The following is a 21,140-nucleotide window of genomic DNA, read 5'->3' as shown; positions in this document are numbered from 1 at the left end:
TTGCAGCAAAAGGTCATAATTTTGATAAAGTCCAATTCACCTGTATTTTTTTGTTGTTGTTGTTGTTGCTTGTGTTTTGGTGTCATATTTAGGAAATTGTTTACAAATCACAAAGATTTATTCCTATGTTTTCTTCTAAGACATATATAGTTTTAGCTCTTTTAGGACTTGTATCCATTTTGAGCTAATTTTTACAAATGGTCTGAGCCTCCCAGTGAATTTAAACATGCTACATAAATAAATACTGCTGCCAAACATGTATAAATAAGATTGAAAGAAAATGGAAGTAAGTATGGTCAGCCCTTACATCACGAATTTCACGTTAAATATAAAAGTATTTTTTCTGTGGAGTAATGCTTGCAACACTGTTTGAATTTTACTATGAAAAATTAAAGACAAAATTACTACTCTAAGGATGACACAAATCAGAACTTGAATTGCTTCCCATTAATATATGAATAAACCATAGTATGGAAATGAAAAATTATTCTGAATATTAACATGTGGATATGTTAAATATAACTTACTACAATAAAACCGATTTAATGCAACAATTCAGTATGCTTTAGCCACCAAAACTTAACTGTTAGAATAGGAAAAAACAGAATGTGGGAATGCATATAGCAAAAACAGAAACTGACCTCGGTTGAACTCCGTGTTGTTTCAAATACCCTCTACACCATAAAATACTAAGTAAAAAGAGAGATGAACCTCAGGTTATTCTTTACAAATTGCCTTTAAAAAAAACTTTCAATGTAACGGCAAAGACTAACTTCTTTCAACACTGAATTATGTATCTATGTTCTGGAAAACACTTCATGTTCACAGGCTATCGATATTCTTGCAAAGTTTAAAAAAAAAAAGCTGAGAAGTCATGATGCTACCTTACCTGCTTGCACTTCTAGAACGTCTGGCTGTGCTATAACTTTTTGGTGGTGTTTTGGAACGTTTCTTTTCTTTGTCTTCTTTCTTTTTGTCTCTAACAAATGAACACAACTTATGAATTAAAAGACTCAGATAATATAAATTTATGTAGTGCTACAAATAAAAACAAAAGTACAGTTAGATCTAGTTTTATACTTGAAAACACTAACGTTATCCTGACATAAATCGTTTAGATATAACAATGTTGTTTGTTGTTAGGTGTTATCGAGTCAGTTCCAACTCAGTGACACAACAGACGCAACAGAAAGAAACACTGCCTGGTCCTGCACCATCCTCACAATTGTTGGTTTGTTTGAGTCCACTGTTGCAGCCACTGCATCAAACCATCTTACTGAGGGTCTTCCTCTTTTTTGCTGATCCTTTACCAAGCATGATGTCCTTCTTCCAGAGACTGGACCCTCCGGATGGTATGTCCGAAGTATGTGAGACGAAGTCTCGTCATCCTCTCTCCTGAGAGTATTCTGGTTGTACTTCTTCCAAGACAGCTTTGTTCATTCTTCTGACAGACCACAGTATATTCAGTATCTTCACCAATACCATAATTCAAAGGTATCAATTCTTCTTCCATCTTCCTTAATCATTGTTCAGCTTCTGTATGCTTATGAGGTGACTGAAAATACCACGGCTTGGGCCCTGCGCACATTAGTCCTCAAGGTGACATCTAATGTTATTCTGACAGAAACGGTTAAGCTCAAGAGGCATATCTGTGGTAAATGACTTCTTTAAAAGTCCTATTTTCCTAGTACGCCATATAAAACTTCCTCCTGTAGAGCAAAGTAGACTATGTAATGAGAAAAGAATTACGATGTTGGCCAGTTTCTTGGTATGTTAGGTGGTGAACATCAATAGGTTTAGTAACTGTCTCTAGGCCTTGAACACTCTTTTTTCCCTCTCAATTGATTATCAGTTTCCCAACTCACGATGGTCAAAATTACTCATCAGCATCACCCTAATTATTCTTCCAAAGGAAACATTCCAAGTTAACCAGGCCACCTTTTTACCTTTTATCTGTTGCAACATATTCTAGACTATTCAATGTTATTAGAACTGTATTTCATCATGATGGACTGATACTACGACCATAGCTGAGCTCTAAATCTTTTTAGATTCCTATAAAATTACTTTTACTACCCAGAGCACTTTCCCAAGATTACCATTCTCCTCAAGATCCTAGGCAAAAAGTAGGTGATCAACATGTATTTGCTGAAGGAGAAGTCCCTTCATCCACAAATATATACCCCCATCTATCCTCAACCATTCTATAATTTTAGCACGCTTTTGTTGTTCTAAGCTAAACCCTCTACCCCATGTTCTCTACTCTACCCCCCGCCTTCTCTCATCAGCCTATTCCATCAGTTATCCTCCCTCTTCATTAAGTCTTTATCATCTAATTCCTAGCTTACTGTCATCAGCCCTTTAATGAGTCTCAGTCGTGTCTTCCACAAATTAATTCTGAACCCTCTGTCAGAAGCTTTTAAAGTGCAAACCTGAAAATATTCCCCCTTTCAACATTTTTCAATGCCTTTCCATTGCTTCCTGGATCAAATGCAAACTCCTTAGTATGAACTACAATGACTCCTGAGATCCATTTCCTTTTCTGACCTCATTTCCCGGCACTCCTACATCAAAACGTAGAATTCATGCTAACTTTTTTTTTTTTTTTTAATTGTGCTTTTAGGTAAAAGTTTACAGCTCAGTTTCTCATACAAAAATTTATACACATATTATTATGTGACATTAGTTGCAATCCCCACAATGTGACAGCATACTCCCTGTTTCCACTCCAAGTTTCTTGTGTCCTCTCCATCAGTTCCCATCCCTTCTTGCCTTCTCATCCTGCCTCCTAACAGGAGCCGCCCATTTGGTCTCGTGTACCTGCTTAAACCAAGAAGCACACTCTTCACGAATATGATTTACAGTCTAGTCTAACTTTAGGTCTGAAGAGTGGGCTTCGGGAATGGTTTTAGTTCTGGGTTAACAGAGCATCCAGGGGCCACGGCTTCGGGGCAAGCTAACTTTTGTAAACACCATTCTCTGCCTGAAACCATGTCTTGACTGAGTCTAGTCAAATCTATCAAAATACAGCAGTCAATTCTCAATAAGTCTCTTCCATACATAAGTGGTAAGTCAGGTAACAATGGTCCTTCCCTTGTAACCACATTCATCTCTCTCCTAGCACACAGAATGAGGGAAGGAATGCCTGATTCCTCTTTGCATGACTCATTAGCACACAACAAAACAGATAATCCATTGAACAACCTTGTTTGTCTGATTAACTGGTGATTTCCTATGCAAATCATAATGACTAAAAGCCCCATAATAGGCTGAATACTCACAGACAGCAAAGCTACCCGAGTACCTCTGTTCCCATCAGTTGAGTTATATACTTGCCAAGAATAAATTTTGAGTTCCAGCTGCACTTATTTTAACTACATAATAAAATAAACGGACAAGCTAAAAGTATAAAGCTGCTTCTAGAAAATAAGATATTAGAAATATTAGAGACAAAGGGTAACTGCTAAAGAAAATATGCACTGTTAATATCCGTGTGTGACAACTGTAAATAACTGAGAAAAAATAAAAATCTAGGTAGGTACTGCTTAAATGACAAAGTTCCCAGGCCACTTTAAAAATAGACTAAGCGTACTAATTTAAAAGATTTTGGACTTATAATAAAAGACTGGGTATTGAGTGTATGTTTAAGTTGAAATAAAATATGAACCTGTGTTTGAATTTTCAGGAATACTCAACTTTTTAGTTGTCCCAAATCATGGGACAAAAGCCCCTCTTGGATGGCTCTGAATGTGGCATATAAAATCCAAACCAACTGCTGTCAAGTCAATTCCGACTCACAGTGCCCCTGTAATACAGCCTAGAACTGCCCCATAGAGTTTCCAAGGCTGCAAATCTTTACAGAAGCAGGCTAATACATCTTTCTCCTGTGGAGTGTCTAGTAGGTTTAAACCACTGATCTTTAGATTAGCAGCTGAGCGCTTAACTGCTGTGCCACCAGGGCACCTGGGTGGCATACAGTGATCCTAATAAAGACTTGTTAAGTTGCTTATAAAGAGAAATATAAAGTGAATAAAGCATGGTTGTCTGCCTTACATTCTTTGGCATACCATGAGAAATTCTTAGCAGTGGTTGAGGGAAAGAATTTATACTTACTAAAAAATTTGACCTAGGCCTTCAGCTTATAGCTGAAGATTCAGTTTACAAGGGAGGACAAGAAAACAACCCCCGAAAATTTCAATTAACTTCTTCGCAAGTCCAGCACTATCCGCCAACCGCCCCCCTGCCCCGTCCACCTCTTTCATCATTAAGTAGCAAAGTGTTTGGGGTCATAGAAGCTCTGAAATTTGTCTCCTCACTCAATGTTAAAAATCTGCTATACCTGGTTTTTGATGTACTCCTTGACCTTCTACCTCTTTCTCTGGAATGAGATCTTCTCCGTCTTGGACTTTTGGATCGTCGCCTACTCCTTGACTTAGAATGTGATCTCCTCCGTGATCTGCTTCTTGATCGCCTAATGATGTAAAAGTGCAATACACATATATAAACATAAAAAACCTGTATCTCACTTTGTATCAAATTAAGAGAAAAGATTCAGATATACAGGCTAGCCACCAATAAATGGGAAAAATTTCCTTCCAGTTGCTACCACTGTTCATTTATTCGATATGATAAAAACCTTTGATATACTAGAAACTAGCAATACTTTTTAACATCTTTATTTTTTTTTACCTCTTAATCTTCTGCTTAACCTGTCACACCAGTCCTATGTCCACTCTCCATTTATACATTTCTGAATTCTAATTCATGTACTACGTTACAGCACTATTTACTAAAATGTTTTTTATCTAGGAACTAGTGGATTAACAGGTAGCAAATTAAGGATGTGATAAACAGAAATTATCTTTGTCTAAGGTACAAATGCATACAAAAAGTAATCTAACCTGTGCCTTGAAGATGAGGGAGTCCTCCTTCTCCTAGAACGTGATCTTGACCTTGAATGTCTTCGTTTTTCTTCTTTTTTATCTGGATTTAAAAGAAATCTGGATTTAGAAATCTTTGAACAAATAGGAAGATCATTCCAGTTCAGGAGTTATTCTAATAGTTCATTTTATTTCAGTTTTTACATATTTCCTTCAACATAAGAAGTGATTATTTTCCCTTCAGAATGTTCAAGTTACTGAAGTGATACAAATCATCCAGGCTTTCAGCAGACTCAAATTAGACTTCTGATTCTCAGCTAAAGGTTCTTTTCATTAACAAATGGTGCTGGCAAAACTGGATGTCTATCTGTAGAAAAACGAACAGGACCCACATTTCATACTACACATAAAAACTAGCTCCAAACAGTTCAAAGGTCTAAATATAAGACCTAAAACTATAAAGATAAGGGAAGAAAAAACAGGGACAATGCTAGGGCCCTAATATATGGCATAAATCAAATACCAAACATAACTAAAAATATACAAACAGCAGAAGATGAACTAGATGAATGGAACCTCCTAAAAATTTAAACACATGCTCATTGAAAGAATTCTCCAAAAGAGTGCAAAGAGAAGCTACAGACTAGGAAAAAAGATTTTGGCTACATGTAAAAGACAAGGATCTAATCTCTAAAATTTACAGAAAACTTCAACACATCAACAATAAAAAGACAATCCAATTAAAAATGAGCAGAGGATATGAACGGACATTTCACCAAAGACATTCAGGAGGCTAACAAACACATGAAGAAATGCTTGTGATCATTAGCCATTAGAGAGATACAAACCAAAACTATAATGAGATACCATCTCACCTGGACCATATGGCACTAATCAAAAAAACAGAAACAACAACAAATGTTGATGAGGCTGTGGGGAGACTGAACTCTTAGTACATTGCTGGTGGGAAAGTAAAACAGTACCACCACTAAGGAAAACGATATGGCGCGTCCTTAAAAAGCTAGAAATAGAAATGCCGTATGGTCCAGCAATCCCACCCCTAGGTATAAACCCTAAAGCAATAAGAGCCATGACATAAACAGACATATGCATACTCATGCTCATTGGAGCATTATTCACAGTAGCAAAAAAGACAGAAACAACCCAAGTGCCCGACCGTGGATAAATGGATAAACTGTGGTACATACACACAACGGAGTACTATACAAGATGAAGAATAATAACAAATACATAAAAACATCGCACAACATGGATGAATTTGGAGGACATTATGCAGAGTGAAATAAGTCAATCACAAAAGGAAAATACGTTATGAGACCACTATTATAAAAAACAAGAAAAAGTTTACACACTGGAAAAAAAATTTTTTTTTGACGGTTACCAAGGATGAAAGAGGTAGAAGGGAAAATTACTAACTAGATAGAAACACATGTTAACGCTGGTGAAGGAAAACAATACACAATCTGGGGGGAAGCCAGCACAATGTGACCAAGGCAAAGGAAGACACCGAGAGGAACACAAGAATAAAAGGCAACCATGGTAATTATTTTAACACAGACAATTCTGCAACAAGAGTATTAACAATTTATGAATGGATACATAGGTAGATAAGTACGTTAAAGAACTGTGGAAAGGTATAAGGGAGCATACCCACCTGCTGCAGATAGAGGTTTTGCTGAAGATATTTCTACATATATAATTGTAGGTGCTGCATGTATATTAATAGAGATAATACAGCACACCAGGGGCACAGCCATGGAAACTTCTTAGATACAACAAAAAAGCTCACAGGACAATGTTCCTAGGCTCAAAGGCAAAGGACCATAGACTCGGGGGACATCTACATCAACTGGCACAATATAGTTCATAAAGATAAAATTTTACATCCTGCTTTGACTTTGGAGAGTAGCGTTGGGGTCTTAAAAGCTTGTTAACGGCCATCTAAGATATAACTGTGGGTCTCTTCCCATCTGGAGCAAAGCAGAGTAAAGAAAACCAAAGACTCAAAGGACTAATGGACCACATGAACCACAGCCTACACAATCCTGAAACCAGAAGAGCTAGATGATGCCTGGCTACCACAACAGAGGGTCCCAGAGAGAGTGGGGGGAAAAATGGAAAAACAAAAAATCAAATTCCCAAAAGACTGGACTTATTGGTCTGACAGAGACTGGAGGAACCCCTGAGACTATGGCCCTAAGACACACTTCTGACCTGGAACTGAAGCCGTTCCCGGACACCTTTCAGGCAAATAATAGACAGGCCAAAAAAAATAAACAACAGTACCTAAGAGGAACATGCTCCTCAGAACAATCACTTATATGATTGATCAAAAGGACAACATTTGCCCAAAAGCAAAGATGAGAAGGCAGGAAGAGAAAAAAATCCATACAACAGGAAACATGGAAACTCCCAGGGTGGAAATGGGGAGACTACTAACACATTGTGGGGAACGCAACCTATGTCACGGAACACTTTATGTAGAAACGATGGAATGCTCTGTAAACTTTTACCTTAAGCACAATAAAAAATTTTAAAAAATAAAGGTTGCTTTTACTTGCCAGGCTAGGGAGACTATGAAAAGTTGCCTATAAAACAACCTATGAAAAGGAGTATTTTTCTCATTCTTCAGATCTGATTTATCCTTCAGAGGGCTTTAAAGGAGTCACTTTCTCCTTTCCCAGGTTCTGTTGTTGTTACGTGACAGTGAGTCAATTTCGGCTCACAGTGACCCATGTGACAGAGGAGAACTGCCCTGTTTGGTCTTCTTGGCTGTACTCTTTATGGAAGCAGATCACTGTATCCTTCTCTGACTGAGCCACTGGGTGGTTTCAAACAGTCAACCTATCCGTTAGCAGCTGAAGATTTAACTGTTTGGGCCACCAAGGCTCCTAGGTTCTACCTTCCCAAATGTAGCTACGATTTAGCCAGATTGACTTTTAATTTTTATGATGATGTATTAATAACATCTTTCCAGTCAGCATTTAACCATAAAATGTATAATAAGCTTATAATAAATATTACATTCAGCTGCCATCCAGCAGGCCCCCAAATCATGGCGACCCCGTGCACAATGGAACAAAATGCTGCCTGATCCTGCATTATCTCCATGACGGGTTTGTGGATTGGACCATTGTGATTCATGGGGTTTTTACTGCCTGATTTTGGGAAGTAGATCACAGGGCTTTGTTCCTAGTCTTAGTCTGGAAGCTCCGCTGAAACCTGTTCGGTATCACAGCAACATGCATTCCTCCACTGACATATGGGTGGTGGTGCGGGCTGTGCATGAGGTGCAATGAGCAGGACTCAAACCACGATCTCTTGCATGGAGGGTGAGAATTCTACCACTCAACCAACCAATCCTCCAAATAAAAGCAAATTTTAAACTCTTGGTCATGCAAAATGTTTCTTACCATGCATGTATTTGTGTGCACATGTGCATGTCTGGGGGCAGGACAGGATAAGTCTTCTGTGTTCTAATAAAGAGGCTCAATATTTGGCCCCCAAATTCTAGAAAGTCTTAATTCATTCACTGTTCACTGTACTTCTGATACAGAATTAGCTTTAAGTACGCCAGCTCTCTTCTTGAAATCTACCTCTTGTTGTTCTTCCCTGCACAATTATCAACTGTGTTAAGGACCAGATCTAGAACTGAATTCTTATTTCCTGGGTTTTAAACAACACGGAAGAAATTCCTTTAACTTAGGACCTAATGAAAGAAATAAAGTCACTGTATTCTTCATAACAGACTATGATAAAAATGAGATTGAGTTTCTTTCACATTTAGATCATCTCATTAATATGATCCAATTTATTGTGAATGTCATCATCGTTAACAAAAAACTCAAAAAACTAACAATTCATAAACTACTTTCAGGCAAGAGTTTTCAATGAAAATTAAAAAAAAAAAAAAAAAAGGCATAGTGCACTGGCTTTGGAATTACACAGATCTAGTCAGGTATAGTTGCTGGAGCCCTGGTAGTGCAGTGGTTACAAGCTCAGCTGTAACCAAAAAGCTGGCAATTCAAATTCACCAGCTGCTCCTTGGAAACCCTATGGGGCAGTTCTACTCTGTCCTGTAAGGTCACTATGAGTTGGAATCAACTCAGTGGCAATGTGTTTGGTTTCTTGGGTTTTAGCTGGGTATGTATTTAAGTTTAGGGTCACTGTGAATCGGAACTGACCCAATGGCAAGGGGTTCAAAGAGTTCACGTTAGGCGTCTGGAGCCCTGGATCTTGGCTGCTAACCAAAGGTCAGCAGGTCTAATCCACCAGCTGCTCCTTGGAAACCCTACGGGGGTAGGTTCTGTCCTATAAGGTTGCTGCGAGTCAGAGTCGACTTGAAGGCGACAGATAGTTAGGTACTTAAAAGCTTCTACCACTTGCTGGTTATGTGACCTTGGGCAAATTAAACTTCATTAATTAAATGAGATAACACACATAAACCATTTTTTTTATTAGTTCATCTAAAATTATAACCTAAGATTATTTCCCTAATGCTAGGGCCCTGGTGGCACAACGGTTAAGCGTTTGGCTGCTATCCAAATCATAGCCAGTTCCAACACACGCGCGTGCGCGCTGTTAACCGAGAGGTGAGTGGTTCAAACTCACCATTTGCTCTCTGGGTTAAAGACATGGCAACCTGCTTCAGTAAAAATTACCTACAGCCTTGGAAACCCTGTAGGATAGTTCTACTGTCCTATATGGTCACTATGACCTGGAATTGACTCAACTGCACACAACAAACAACATATATACCCTAAAAACAGTCCAGTTTATTAAGAAGAGTAAATCAGAACACTTAATGGGAACAAAAATCCAAGACCCAAAATATGCAGATAACGGGATAACCAAAGACAACATGCAAATAAAGTGTTTGCTCTTCTTAAACAAATGGCATTAAGAGAAGCATCTTTACTAGCTTCCCTAGGCCAAATAAAAGGCAAAAATCAATCAGGCTATCTCAACTATGCAAATACGAATGATTATAAACAACCAAAATATGATCCCAAGTATTAAACAATCCTAGGCACTACTGACATTTTGTGCTGGATTGTTTTTTTGTCGTGGGGAGCTGTTCCATGCATTGCAGGATATTTAGCAACATCCTTGGCCTTTACCTACTAGATGCAGTTGGTACCAGTGTAAGAACCTAAAATGTCTCCAGACATTTCCAAGTATGTCTCTGTGGTAACCCTGCCCCAGTCCAACTGAGTATCACTGTACCATGTGATTTTTATATATTGGAATTTAGAAATTCAGAAAATGATTTACAGTATTTGGTAATACATCTCCTCGTGCACGTCAATCATTTTTTGCCAAGAATCATACTTTGATTTAACACAATTGCATGAACACATTTTACCTGGTTCTATAGCAGCAGAAATTAGGGACTGTGCTTCTCGTACTCTTTTCATGGCTTCCTCTATTTCTTTACTAGAGGTATCTGATTTCAGACTTGGTGAAACGAGACCAGCAGCTACATGATTCAACCTGAAACAGAACCAAGAATTGAAATGTGAAGTTTTTTTTTTCAGATACCAAAAAAACACACCCACTGCTATTGAGTCGATTCTGATTTACAGAGTAACATGCCCCATAGGGTTTCCAAGGAGCACCTGGTGGATTTCAACTGCTGACCTTTTGGTTAGCAACCTTAAGCTCTTAACCACTATGCATACCATGATTTCTAACGTAACATAAATACAGGATATTCAAAGAACTTCAAGAGTACTGGTGATATTTTACAAGCTAAGTGGTGGCTACAGGCTTGGTTTTTATCTTAATTATAATATAAAAAAGGGCTACTAACCATAGTTGAATGATTTTGTCCTTCCTGCACCTGCCTGGCCCCTCCCCAACTTATCGATAATGACTTTCATCAAGTTAAGGGGAAAAAAAGCATAAAGTTGAATATACCAAGGAATCACCTATTCAAAAATATCATGAATTTATTATATATTGAGTAGGAGACAGTTTTGATTATAGCATAAACAACACTTATCATCAAAGCACCTAATAGAATATGTTGGCTATTATTTTGTAATATGTACACTTTCCCTCACCTCTGACTAGCTCTTATTTATCCTCCAGAGCTCAGCCTCTTTGATCTTCATACTGATTTCCATAGTTCTTCTGTACTTTCCCTGAGTATACGTGCTTTACTATACAGTAGTCCCTTGGAGGCCTGGTGGCCTAGTGGTTAAGAACTTGGCTGTTAACCAAAAGGTCAGCAGGTGGAATCTACCAGATGCTCCTTGGAAACCCTATGGGGCAGTTCTACTCTGTCTTATAGAGTCACTATGAGTCAGAATAGATGGCAACCTCTTATTCATGGTTTTGTTTTCTCTGGTTTCAGTTATTCTTGGTTAACTGCATTTCGAAAATATTCAATGGAAAACTCCAGAAATAAACCGTACATAAATTTTAAATTGTGAGCCGTTCTGAGTAGCATGATGGAATCTTCTGCCATCCTGCCCAGGATGTGAATCATCCCTTTGTCCAGTGTATCCACGATGTATATGCCTCTAGCCTATTAGTCACTTAGTAACTGTCGCGGTTATCAGATCGACTGTGTATCCCAGTGCTTGTGTTCAAGTTAACTCTTATTTTACTTAATAATGGCCCCAAAGTGCAAGAGCAGTGATGCTGGCAATTTGGATACGCCAAAGAGACACTGTAAAGTGCTTCCTTTAATTGAAAAGGTCAAAGTTCTAAAAATAAGGAAAGAAAAAAAATTGTATACTGAGGCTGCTAAGGTCGGCAGTTAAGAAATAATCTTCTATCTGTGAAATTGTGAAGAAAGAAAAACAAATCTGTGCTAGTTTTGCTGTTGCACCTCCAACTGCACAAAGGTAAATACAGTACAGTAAGATTTTGAGAAACTTCGTTCACATAACTTGTTACAGTATACTGTTATAATTATACTGTTTTATTGTTATTATTGCTAACCTACTGTGCCTAATTTATAAATTATACTTTATCATAAATATGTATGTATAGGTAAAAACATAGTATATAGAATTCGGTACTATTCTTGGTTTCAGGCATACACTGGGGGTCCTGGAATGTATCCCCGCACATAAGGGGAGGGGTGCTAGTGTATTTAAACTTTTAATGTTTTTCTTTCAAAGTATAAATCATGTGGTGGTAAGGACTCATAAACACTCGATATATGTATTTTTTAAAATGAATATACTAAAGATAATACTCTTTTCCTGTCATCCTGAAACAATGTATGTACAATTTTTATAAAAACCCCAAATTACATTAAAACAAAACCTTTATAGGTGGAATTACTTTTCCTTGTTTCTAAAGACAGAAAACAATATATTGCATGCTTGAGACTAGGTAACTTTCTTTTTAGTTGAAAAAATTGGCTCTCGAGATACTGAACACCCATATCCATGTAATCCCTGGAAACAGAGAAAAACCCTTACTTGGGATCGACAGTACTCATAAGCTTCAATAATTGATCTGCGGCAAGAGACTGCAAAAACAAAAATACAAGAACAGTAATAATACATAAAACAATATATGACTGACACTTTATTTCTCAGTATGGTGAAATGTCTGTAGACAAGCTGCTGAATCTACAAAAAGTAGCATACTTTAGAGTGCAACACTTTCCAAAGGACACATAACAGAAACCACACTTGTCATACTGAATTTTCCAGTAGCCACATTTTAGAAAGTTAAAGAAAGAGATAACATTAGTGGCTATGGTACTGGACCATCTCTATTAACTTACATCTGAACATTATGAGGCTGAACAGTCTAGATGTTATAGAACAATTACCTCTTGCTTATTTTAAGACTTTCTGAAGATGTTTGAAAAAAATGTAAAACAAAAATACGTAGCCAGTACATCAAAAGGCCTCTACAAAGACCACCCCCCCCAAAAAAAGCTAAATTGCAACAAAAGAAACATTTCCAAGTGAGTCAAAGATAGGAAAACAAATTACAAACCTGCTTTTCCATTCTTTCATGCCTGTTTTCTCTGACTCCATGACATACTGATGTGCAACTTTTATATCTACCGTGAACTACATAAAACAAACTCTTTAAAGAGAAAATGACTAATAATTCAGCCACCTTTTAAAAATTCTTTTTAACAAGTTTACAGTAGAATAAATTACTTTTCTTGAAATGAAAAAGAATAGTTATTAAAATCTACTCTTTAATTATACAAATGCGCTCAAAGTTGAAGCGTAAAAAGTTATACCTGAGAGTTCAAGTTTGCTCCAGGAAGCCCAAGTGCAGCAAGGGCAGGATCAAGAGTAGGAGCCCCCAAAGCAGCCAATGGAACAGCGCCAATCTGTGAAATTTCACATTTATTAAAACTTCATTTCTATTCTCTACACCAGAGGTCAGCAATTTTTTCTGTGAATGGCCACACAGGAAAGTTTTTAAGTATGCATGCCACGCAGTCTCTGTTGCAGCTACTCAACTCTCCCATTATAGCTCGAAAGCAGCCACAGACAATACATAAATGAACACGCACAGTTGTGTTCCAATAAAAATTAACAAAAATAAGTGTCTGGCCCCTAGGATGTAGTTTGCTGACCCTTGATCTATACAGTGGAAGCCCCATTTTTTTCACTCACTGGAGAACATTTTATCCCTAAAACTAGATTTAGGAGAAAAAAAAAAAAAAACTTCCAATATATTTTTGTGCCAATTATAAATAAATATTGCTTTTCACTTCCAAATACACCCTCTTTGCCTTGCTTTGTGATACTGGAGGAAGGACTCTATAAACATTTTTCCTTTGACAGCTGGCATAACGATAAGCTTTGTCTGGTTCCTGTGTTCCATTTCGGTTTGTTCCTGAAGCAACAAGTGGGACACTCGGTAGCCTTCACCTCTCAGTGCTTGCCAGTGACATCGTTTGGGCAGCTTCCTAGCAAATTATGTGGACGTCCTGAGAGCTTTCCCACTATCCATTCTTTCAAAGGAGATCTAAATTTAAGCCTTGAAGGAGAACTTCCTCATCTAAATGGGTTTCTTCCTTGTGTTCTTTCTGTCTCAGCCCTAGAGATAGTGGTTGCTTTCTGTAACTGCTATTTATATATTCTTTAGCATTCCCGATAGTTAATATTCTGTTAACCAAAAACTAAACTCACTGCCATCGAGTTGATTCCGACTCACAGCAACCGTTTAGGACGGAATAGAACTGCCCCATAGGGTCTCCAAGGCTGTAAATCTTTATAGAAGCAGACTGCCACATCTTTCTCCCCCAGAGTGGCTGGTGGGTTTGAATTGCCAGCCTTTTGGTTAGCAGCTGAGCACTTTAACTATACCCTGTTACTAGTTTATAATTCTTTATATATCACACTTTCCGTGTTCAAATTACTATGCCGTTGTCTTCTGATACAATTCTTGTTAATGAATAATTGGTATAAGCCATGTAAAATCCTAGCTTTAATAGAGACAGTCTGCCGTACTACACAAGCACTTTTTCAATTAGTGTAAGATACTATAAGGTATCAAAGTTTCTGTGATTTAACTATTAACTGATTATAGGAAAAATACTGTGGTAATACTACTATAAAGATGGCTAAGACTATTTTATAGTTATTATACCATTCTATACATCAAAGGATCTAGAAATCATCTAGATCTTTATTCTACAGGTAAAACACTAAAGATTAAGAGATAATCAACCTCATACCCAAAAACGTGGGAACGCCTCACCTCATGTTCTAAAAAGCTTGGGAACCCGATGTCACGCTTTTTCCATTATATTGCATCCTACCATTCACTTAAGAGTTAACATAACTGATTATTTACACAGGCATGATGACATGATGAAAACAATGCTGTTATAAAATTCTAGTTGAGGCTCTTTATTCACTATATTTATTTCACTTTGAGAAACCTCTGACCAGTACCACTTATAATCTCTTCGACTGGTTAGAATGGATGATATTTAAAATGCTCTTTTGTTTGAAAATCATACATTCCTTACATTTTCAGGGTTAGAAATATAATCCAGTAGTAACTTCCTCCAACTCTATTTCCTCTCTCCATATCATATACACCCACCAAGAATCTATCTTTATTTTAAAGCCACATACTTAATTCAAACCCCAAGATACAGCTGAAGATCAAAAGGCTCGGGGGGAGGGGGAGGGGGAAAAAAAAAAGGCTGTATAGAAAGCATTCACTTAAGGTCTGAACTTCACCTTTATTTACTTTCATGGTCCTAATGAGCATGTTATTTTTAACAACCGCAAAAAGTGCAAAGTTCCAAGAGATTTTAATTATTTATGACTACAACTGTTTATAATACTGTGCACATGTGACATTGGTCTATGAAAAACCAGAATCACAATAGCAACTGAAAAGCTCAAACAGGTTTAGCTGTATCCACAACTTAAAAACTTCATAGAACTTATACCTGGGTAAGTGGGTTAGGAGTAGGCAGGAGTCCACCACCAGGCAGAAGACCTGCCACTGCATTAGCTGGTGCCAACAGAGACAAAGCCTTAGTCTCATCAGGAATAACTCCTGCAGAGAAACATCCCTGCATTAGAACACATTCTTTTGCAAGACAGAAAACACACAAAAACACCCAGAAAATGTCTCCCTGATACACCACCTGAGTTTGCTGAAAGTACTTATGTTCGCTAAAATATAAAGCTTGATTTCTATGATTATTTATCATTAATTTTATGTCAGAATGAAACTTCAATGTGTGAAAATTTGTTTCCTTTTTCTCTACAATGGTTAAGTTTCTAGAGTAAAAAAAATAGCACAATACACACTACTTTTTTGTTAACACTGCCAAGATTTCATCACCTGTACTCGATTTTTAAGTCATGAACCAAACGTAAGCAAGCACAGTCGGTTCTCCAGGGGTGTGCTCTCAACTTTCAAAAGCTGTTTTATGAACAACGACTCGTGTCGGCTGCTTCACTATAAAGCACACAGAAAAATCAAGATACACAAGACAAAAAAAGTTTGATTTAGGGGTTAATAATATGGTACAATAACTATGATTTTTTTTTTAAACCTACCATATAAATTTTGTAAAAATTAAGAGAAGAAAAGTATGTAAAGGAAATACTCTGTTGGAATCAAGCGTAGGGCTTTTGCTGACTCATGAAAATGAATTATGAATGTTTCTGAAGGTCTCTGAATACACTCGGGATGCGTGTGTGGGAGTGAGAGAGAGAGAGAATAGGTAAAACAACATGGCACATTCCTTACCTGTACAGTAAAATGCATTATGTTCCATTATGTGCCATGCTAACCATACCAAAAAATGCTGCTATATATAGTCAGTTCAAAAGCTAACTCAGCCAAACTCCTTAAGCCAAAAAAGACATGTATGTCTGTTTTTAAAAGCCTAATGCTGTGTGTATTCAGATAAATCTAAGGGTCCTAAGACAAATATTTATGCAGACAATTTAAATTCTATCCAATAGCAAAAGCCCTATACAGATGGATTAATCTGTTAATGTGCCCAAGCCCCCAAAATGAGAGTTCATAATACAATTAAACTACATATTTGCAAATACCAGTAGTATTTCTGTAATACATATTAAGAAACTGCATCTCATCATAAAACATACAATATGTACAGGGCACTTAAGAGAAACTGGATAAGCTGCAGAAGAAAACTGTTGGGTGGTATTTTCAGCAGGGCCTGGTATATAGTTCAGGCTGAACCAGGGAAAAGAACTGTAAAACACAACAACAAAAAAGAAAAACCACTGTTAAATAAAGGTAATGGTTCCTTCCACCTATACTGAGAAGTGCCGATAATATAAACAAATGTATACTACACAGCACTGTTATCTTGCTTGTGTCAGAGCTGTCATCAGTTTAGATACCAAGAGTTATGGAGGGGGAGAGGGGAAAAGATAATTTAGATACAGGGCATTAATGCATCAATATTAACAAACCTACAAAGATTATGGGATAATTTTGCATGCAAAATTATGTCAAGAGGATATATCAACATCTTACTCAAATTAGTGCATTTGCAACATTTCTGACAAACTAAAATCCTCTTGAATTTATTGTGAAACACTTGATAGAAGATCTGCATCCATTAAAAAAATCATGCATCTGATCCTCTGATTAAAAAAAGACTATTTAAAAATAAAACTACAATTTAAAAAATAGCAATGAGGCCCCTCACCAGTTAATTTTCATGCGTCAAGAGTATTTTTTTTACTGCTGCTTTGATAGAACCATGAAATACTGCATGAATGTGTAGAAATGAAAGGAAAAGAAACAGACAAAAGAAACAAACATTAACCAAGGAACCTAAATAACCCCCAAATCCATTACTATTAAGAGTTCCTTCCAAATCCAGCTATCTCAGTTAAGACTATTCTTTACCAGATACTTTGTGTTTATTATTCTAAAAACACTAACCAAGAGCCAACACCAAAGTGTAGAAAAGCTAAAATTTAGTGAATGGGTGATAAAGGGACTGAGTATATTATTTAGTAGATACAACATTAATACAGCATATCATACCAGAAATTAAATACATGAAAGCAGATTTCTGTACTAAAGGTATCTGTAATTCTCCATTTACTCCCAAATATTTCACTTTCATAAACATATCTAGAAAATTACAGTTTAAAAATATTTATGAAAGTCAGTTATGATATACTGTACTATGTTCAAGGTATGTGAACTATGACATAATACTTAGCCAATACAAATTCTTTAAACTTAAAGGCTAAAATGTTTTGCACATTATTTATATGATCTGACCCTTTTCCCAAGACCTATCGTCTATTTTACTCATCCTGAATTTAAATTTTATATATTTTTTCTTGGTGACATGTCTTATCCTCCAACAAGCATACTAGTACAAAAGAAACTGCTTAATCAAAACACATTAACTCAAAAGTTTGTTTTTTCTTTTTTTAACTTTAACGCTTGGCCCATACACTTTAAGACGGTGGAGACAGATGTAGTTACTCTATAGCATGCCTTAACCACTCTACGAATATTAACTTCTTAGAAAACCACAGAGGCAATTTCTCTACGTTTTAAGGACTAGACATTTCACAACTTTTACAAGGCATGGTGTTTAATGTTCACATTGGTATTCAAAGATCTATGATAGCATCTAAAAACAGTAAGTATCGAGATTCAGCTTCCAATGACCAGTTCATTAAGGAAAAGGAAAAAGCATTTAAATCCTGGTCAGTATATTTATTAAATTAACTTAAAATCCAGTAATTCCATCATATTTAAGTGATTTCTTTGATCAAAATTTATAGTTACCAAAGAGCAAATCAAGTAACAGTACATTGGGAACAAACTAATTATAAAATATGCCTTAGAAAATTTTACAAAATGGCATTAAAATAGTGCTGTCTTGTCACAGTGGCTTTTTAGATCCAAAAAACCTGCTCATTTTTTTTCTGTCAAATTACTTTAACAGCCTAAAATGTAAAAAGAGAGAAAATGTAGTTAACAAATGGTTACACCAGGAAAACACTTGGGGGGACTTGAGTGCTTGCTGGCCTTTAGTTAATGTCTAGAATCCCCTGTAGCTGCAGAGGACCCACTGTTTTTCAGTCATCTGGAAGGGTTTTGCATTTGCCTTCTCCACTACAAAAATCACACACACAAATAACAGAGAGAAGAATTTATTATTTAGAGATTCTAGAAAATATAACAAGAACGAACAAGAAAATCTGGCATAAAAACAAAATACCCAGTGCCCATCTGGCACCTAAGCTATAGGAAATATTGAACTTTTTGCAGAAACCAAAACATTGCAACCCTTGGTATACTGGAAAAATTTAATGCAGGACTTTTTCTTAAGTTATTAGGGAGAGGGTATGCTAAAAAAAAATGAAACTAACTTATTTATTTCAAACAGAGAAAACAGTCATGCATTTATTTGAAGGTTTCTGTATATGCAAACCATCTGTATGGAGTGAACCATTTGCCATCAGGACTTATTTCATAAAACTCAACATTAAATTTACTAAATTGATACATCTTAAAGAATTACAATTAGGGACATGGTTTTAGCGAACTTAAAAAATTTTAAAAGAAAGCAAAAGTTAAATATCTTATAAAAGCAGATCTGATTTGTAGTTTTTAGAATTAAAAAAAAAATCTGCAGGTAAAAATTACAGACCACAGTATAACAAGGGTTTCAAAATGTTAATAACTTAGATTTTTAACATGTGACTAATGCTCACTCTATAACTATACTGAGGTAGATTAGATGGTCATCATAGGATGCCCACATAGGTAGTTAAACAAAGCACAAACCTTCTGCATATGGTACGACTATCAAAGCTCTGTCAACGAATACAGTGTTTGTCAGATGCTGTGCCACAACTGCTGAGTCGGGATCATGGAACTTAACAAAGCAGACGCGGGATGAGACTGGCAAAGGTGAATCACTAAAAAATAAACAAATAACATGAAAGAGAAAAAGAATTATCAGCTATAACACAAACCATTAATTCACAAACCAACACTTGCCTTCCAAAAGTAGAATGGACTGATAAAAACACATAATTGCACATATAATAATGTAATTAATTAGATCAAAAGAAAATGGCACTTCAATTAAGGTACTGTCCACTGAACTCATGTAGAAATTACAGCATGAACACTTGTAATTACTGTTTACAGTGTATCAAGTCAAAAAGAGTTTGAAACTGAAGTCTCATAGTTTGCACAAATTCTAGGTATTTATCACCAGATGGTCAACTTTTTTTTTTCATAATACTAATACCAAACATTTTAAAACACAAGTAACTAGTAATTAGTTTTGGCTTAGAAAACTTACTATAGCTCACTTTCATCCTCTCTGCCTTGTCTATTTCCCTAAGTTCTCCAGAAATATTCCCTAAGTGGAAGCTGTTGTTAGTTGCCACGGAATCAATTCCTACTCATGGTGACCCCCATGTGCGTAGATAAGAACTGCACTGCCTCAGATGTATTACAGCTAACGTTTCAGAGTTAAAAACATGAAGAGTTTTCCACTTCAGGGACAAAAGAATACCCTAGCAAAGTGCATTTACTTGACAATCAATGAGTTTTCCTGACCTGCATACTAGAACTCTTTCACCCACAGAATGTAAGAACTCCTAGGCTTTGAAAATAATTAAGGCTTCCTGACTTAAAGCACTTTCAGAGAAAAAAAATTAAGCACATATGGGGATACTACCCCATACCCCTAGTACTACTTTGTAGAATTCCCAAAGCAAAAGAGCCACTTCCCTCAGCAAATTGCTTCTTTGGTTAAGACAAAAACATATGGACGACACGGCAGTGTAAGTGGATAGACAGTGCGGGGAGTCGGGATGTTTATATGTGGCAGTGAAAATTTCTGCCATGAAACTGTGAAAAGAAAACATTAAATAAAGGGAGAGCATGGGCCCTAACACCTCACCAAATGTTATTTGAAAATCAGTGCCCTAAGGTAGTAGTAATTACCCCTAGTTGTACATTTTAATTATCTGTGGGAAAAAAATATCTAGGCTCTCTAAAAAAGGCTCTCTACTCCACATCAATTAATCAAGATCTCTGATGGATCGGAGGCCAAGCAGCAGCTTTTCTTAAATTCTCCCTGACAGTTTTTATATGCAACCAGGGTAGAAAATCACTGCTTTAAGGAGCTTGAAAGCCTTATCACAACAAGCCTAACTGTTAAGTCTGAATAGTGAAATGAGAAATCCAATATTTTAATGCCATTAGAATGAGGTTTCATTGATAAGTTTTCTAACAAATAAGACATTTTCACATGTACATAAAAATGTAATTACATCAGATTTGGTTCACTAGGTTATTTCAGAGATACATATTTGTTGATACAAAGATACAATTTTTTTCATCATTTGGGTACTAACTTGAAATTTTTTCCTCATAACCCGAAGACTAACAGGCACATATGGCCTGAGAACTCAAACTCCTAAGAACGTCTAATGCAAGTTTCTCTAAAGACATCTCCCTTAATGAATACAGATTCTAATCTAATTTCAAACCAAAGGTGACAATATATCCAAGTCGGATTTAAGCCACTTTGTTACAGGTACTTAGTAATAAATTATTTGAAAAGATGCAGTGTGGTATATATACATACACATTTTTAACGTGAAGCACTACCCGTCTAAAATTGAAGAATATTACACCCTGAATTAGAGATACATGGAAGTAGTAGGAAAAAGGCTGTTTTAGCAATTCTAGTACTAAAGCTATGGCATTGTTTATTTCTTTTCTGACATCCACTTTTTACCA

The 21,140-nt window shown here is 36.5% G+C and overlaps 1 protein-coding gene across 5 annotated transcripts in view; it reads right to left on the bottom strand.

The window, feature by feature from the left end:
* SRSF11 (serine and arginine rich splicing factor 11) overlaps positions 1-21,140 on the bottom strand; it is a 47,885-nt gene that overhangs the window by 4,832 nt on the left and 21,913 nt on the right. For 3 of the 5 annotated variants that reach the window (XM_049879559.1, XM_049879558.1, XM_049879560.1), the window contains 9 exons: positions 19,164-19,297; positions 15,304-15,413; positions 13,126-13,218; positions 12,341-12,390; positions 10,267-10,394; positions 4,902-4,983; positions 4,340-4,471; positions 890-979; positions 642-689 (listed from right to left, as the gene is read on the bottom strand). In XM_049879559.1, coding sequence (XP_049735516.1) covers positions 642-689; positions 890-979; positions 4,340-4,471; positions 4,902-4,983; positions 10,267-10,394; positions 12,341-12,390; positions 13,126-13,218; positions 15,304-15,413; positions 19,164-19,297 — 867 coding nt within the window. The remainder of the gene's footprint in view (positions 1-641; positions 690-889; positions 980-4,339; positions 4,472-4,901; positions 4,984-10,266; positions 10,395-12,340; positions 12,391-13,125; positions 13,219-15,303; positions 15,414-19,163; positions 19,298-21,140) is intronic. The other 2 variants (XM_049879561.1, XM_049879562.1) reach the window with 1 other exon arrangement.

Source organism: Elephas maximus, chromosome 3, assembly GCF_024166365.1.
Source record: "Elephas maximus indicus isolate mEleMax1 chromosome 3, mEleMax1 primary haplotype, whole genome shotgun sequence".
NCBI classification, from domain to species: domain Eukaryota; kingdom Metazoa; phylum Chordata; class Mammalia; order Proboscidea; family Elephantidae; genus Elephas; species Elephas maximus.
Note: the sequence above shows the minus strand (reverse complement) of the source record. Positions and strands in the feature narration are given on the sequence as shown.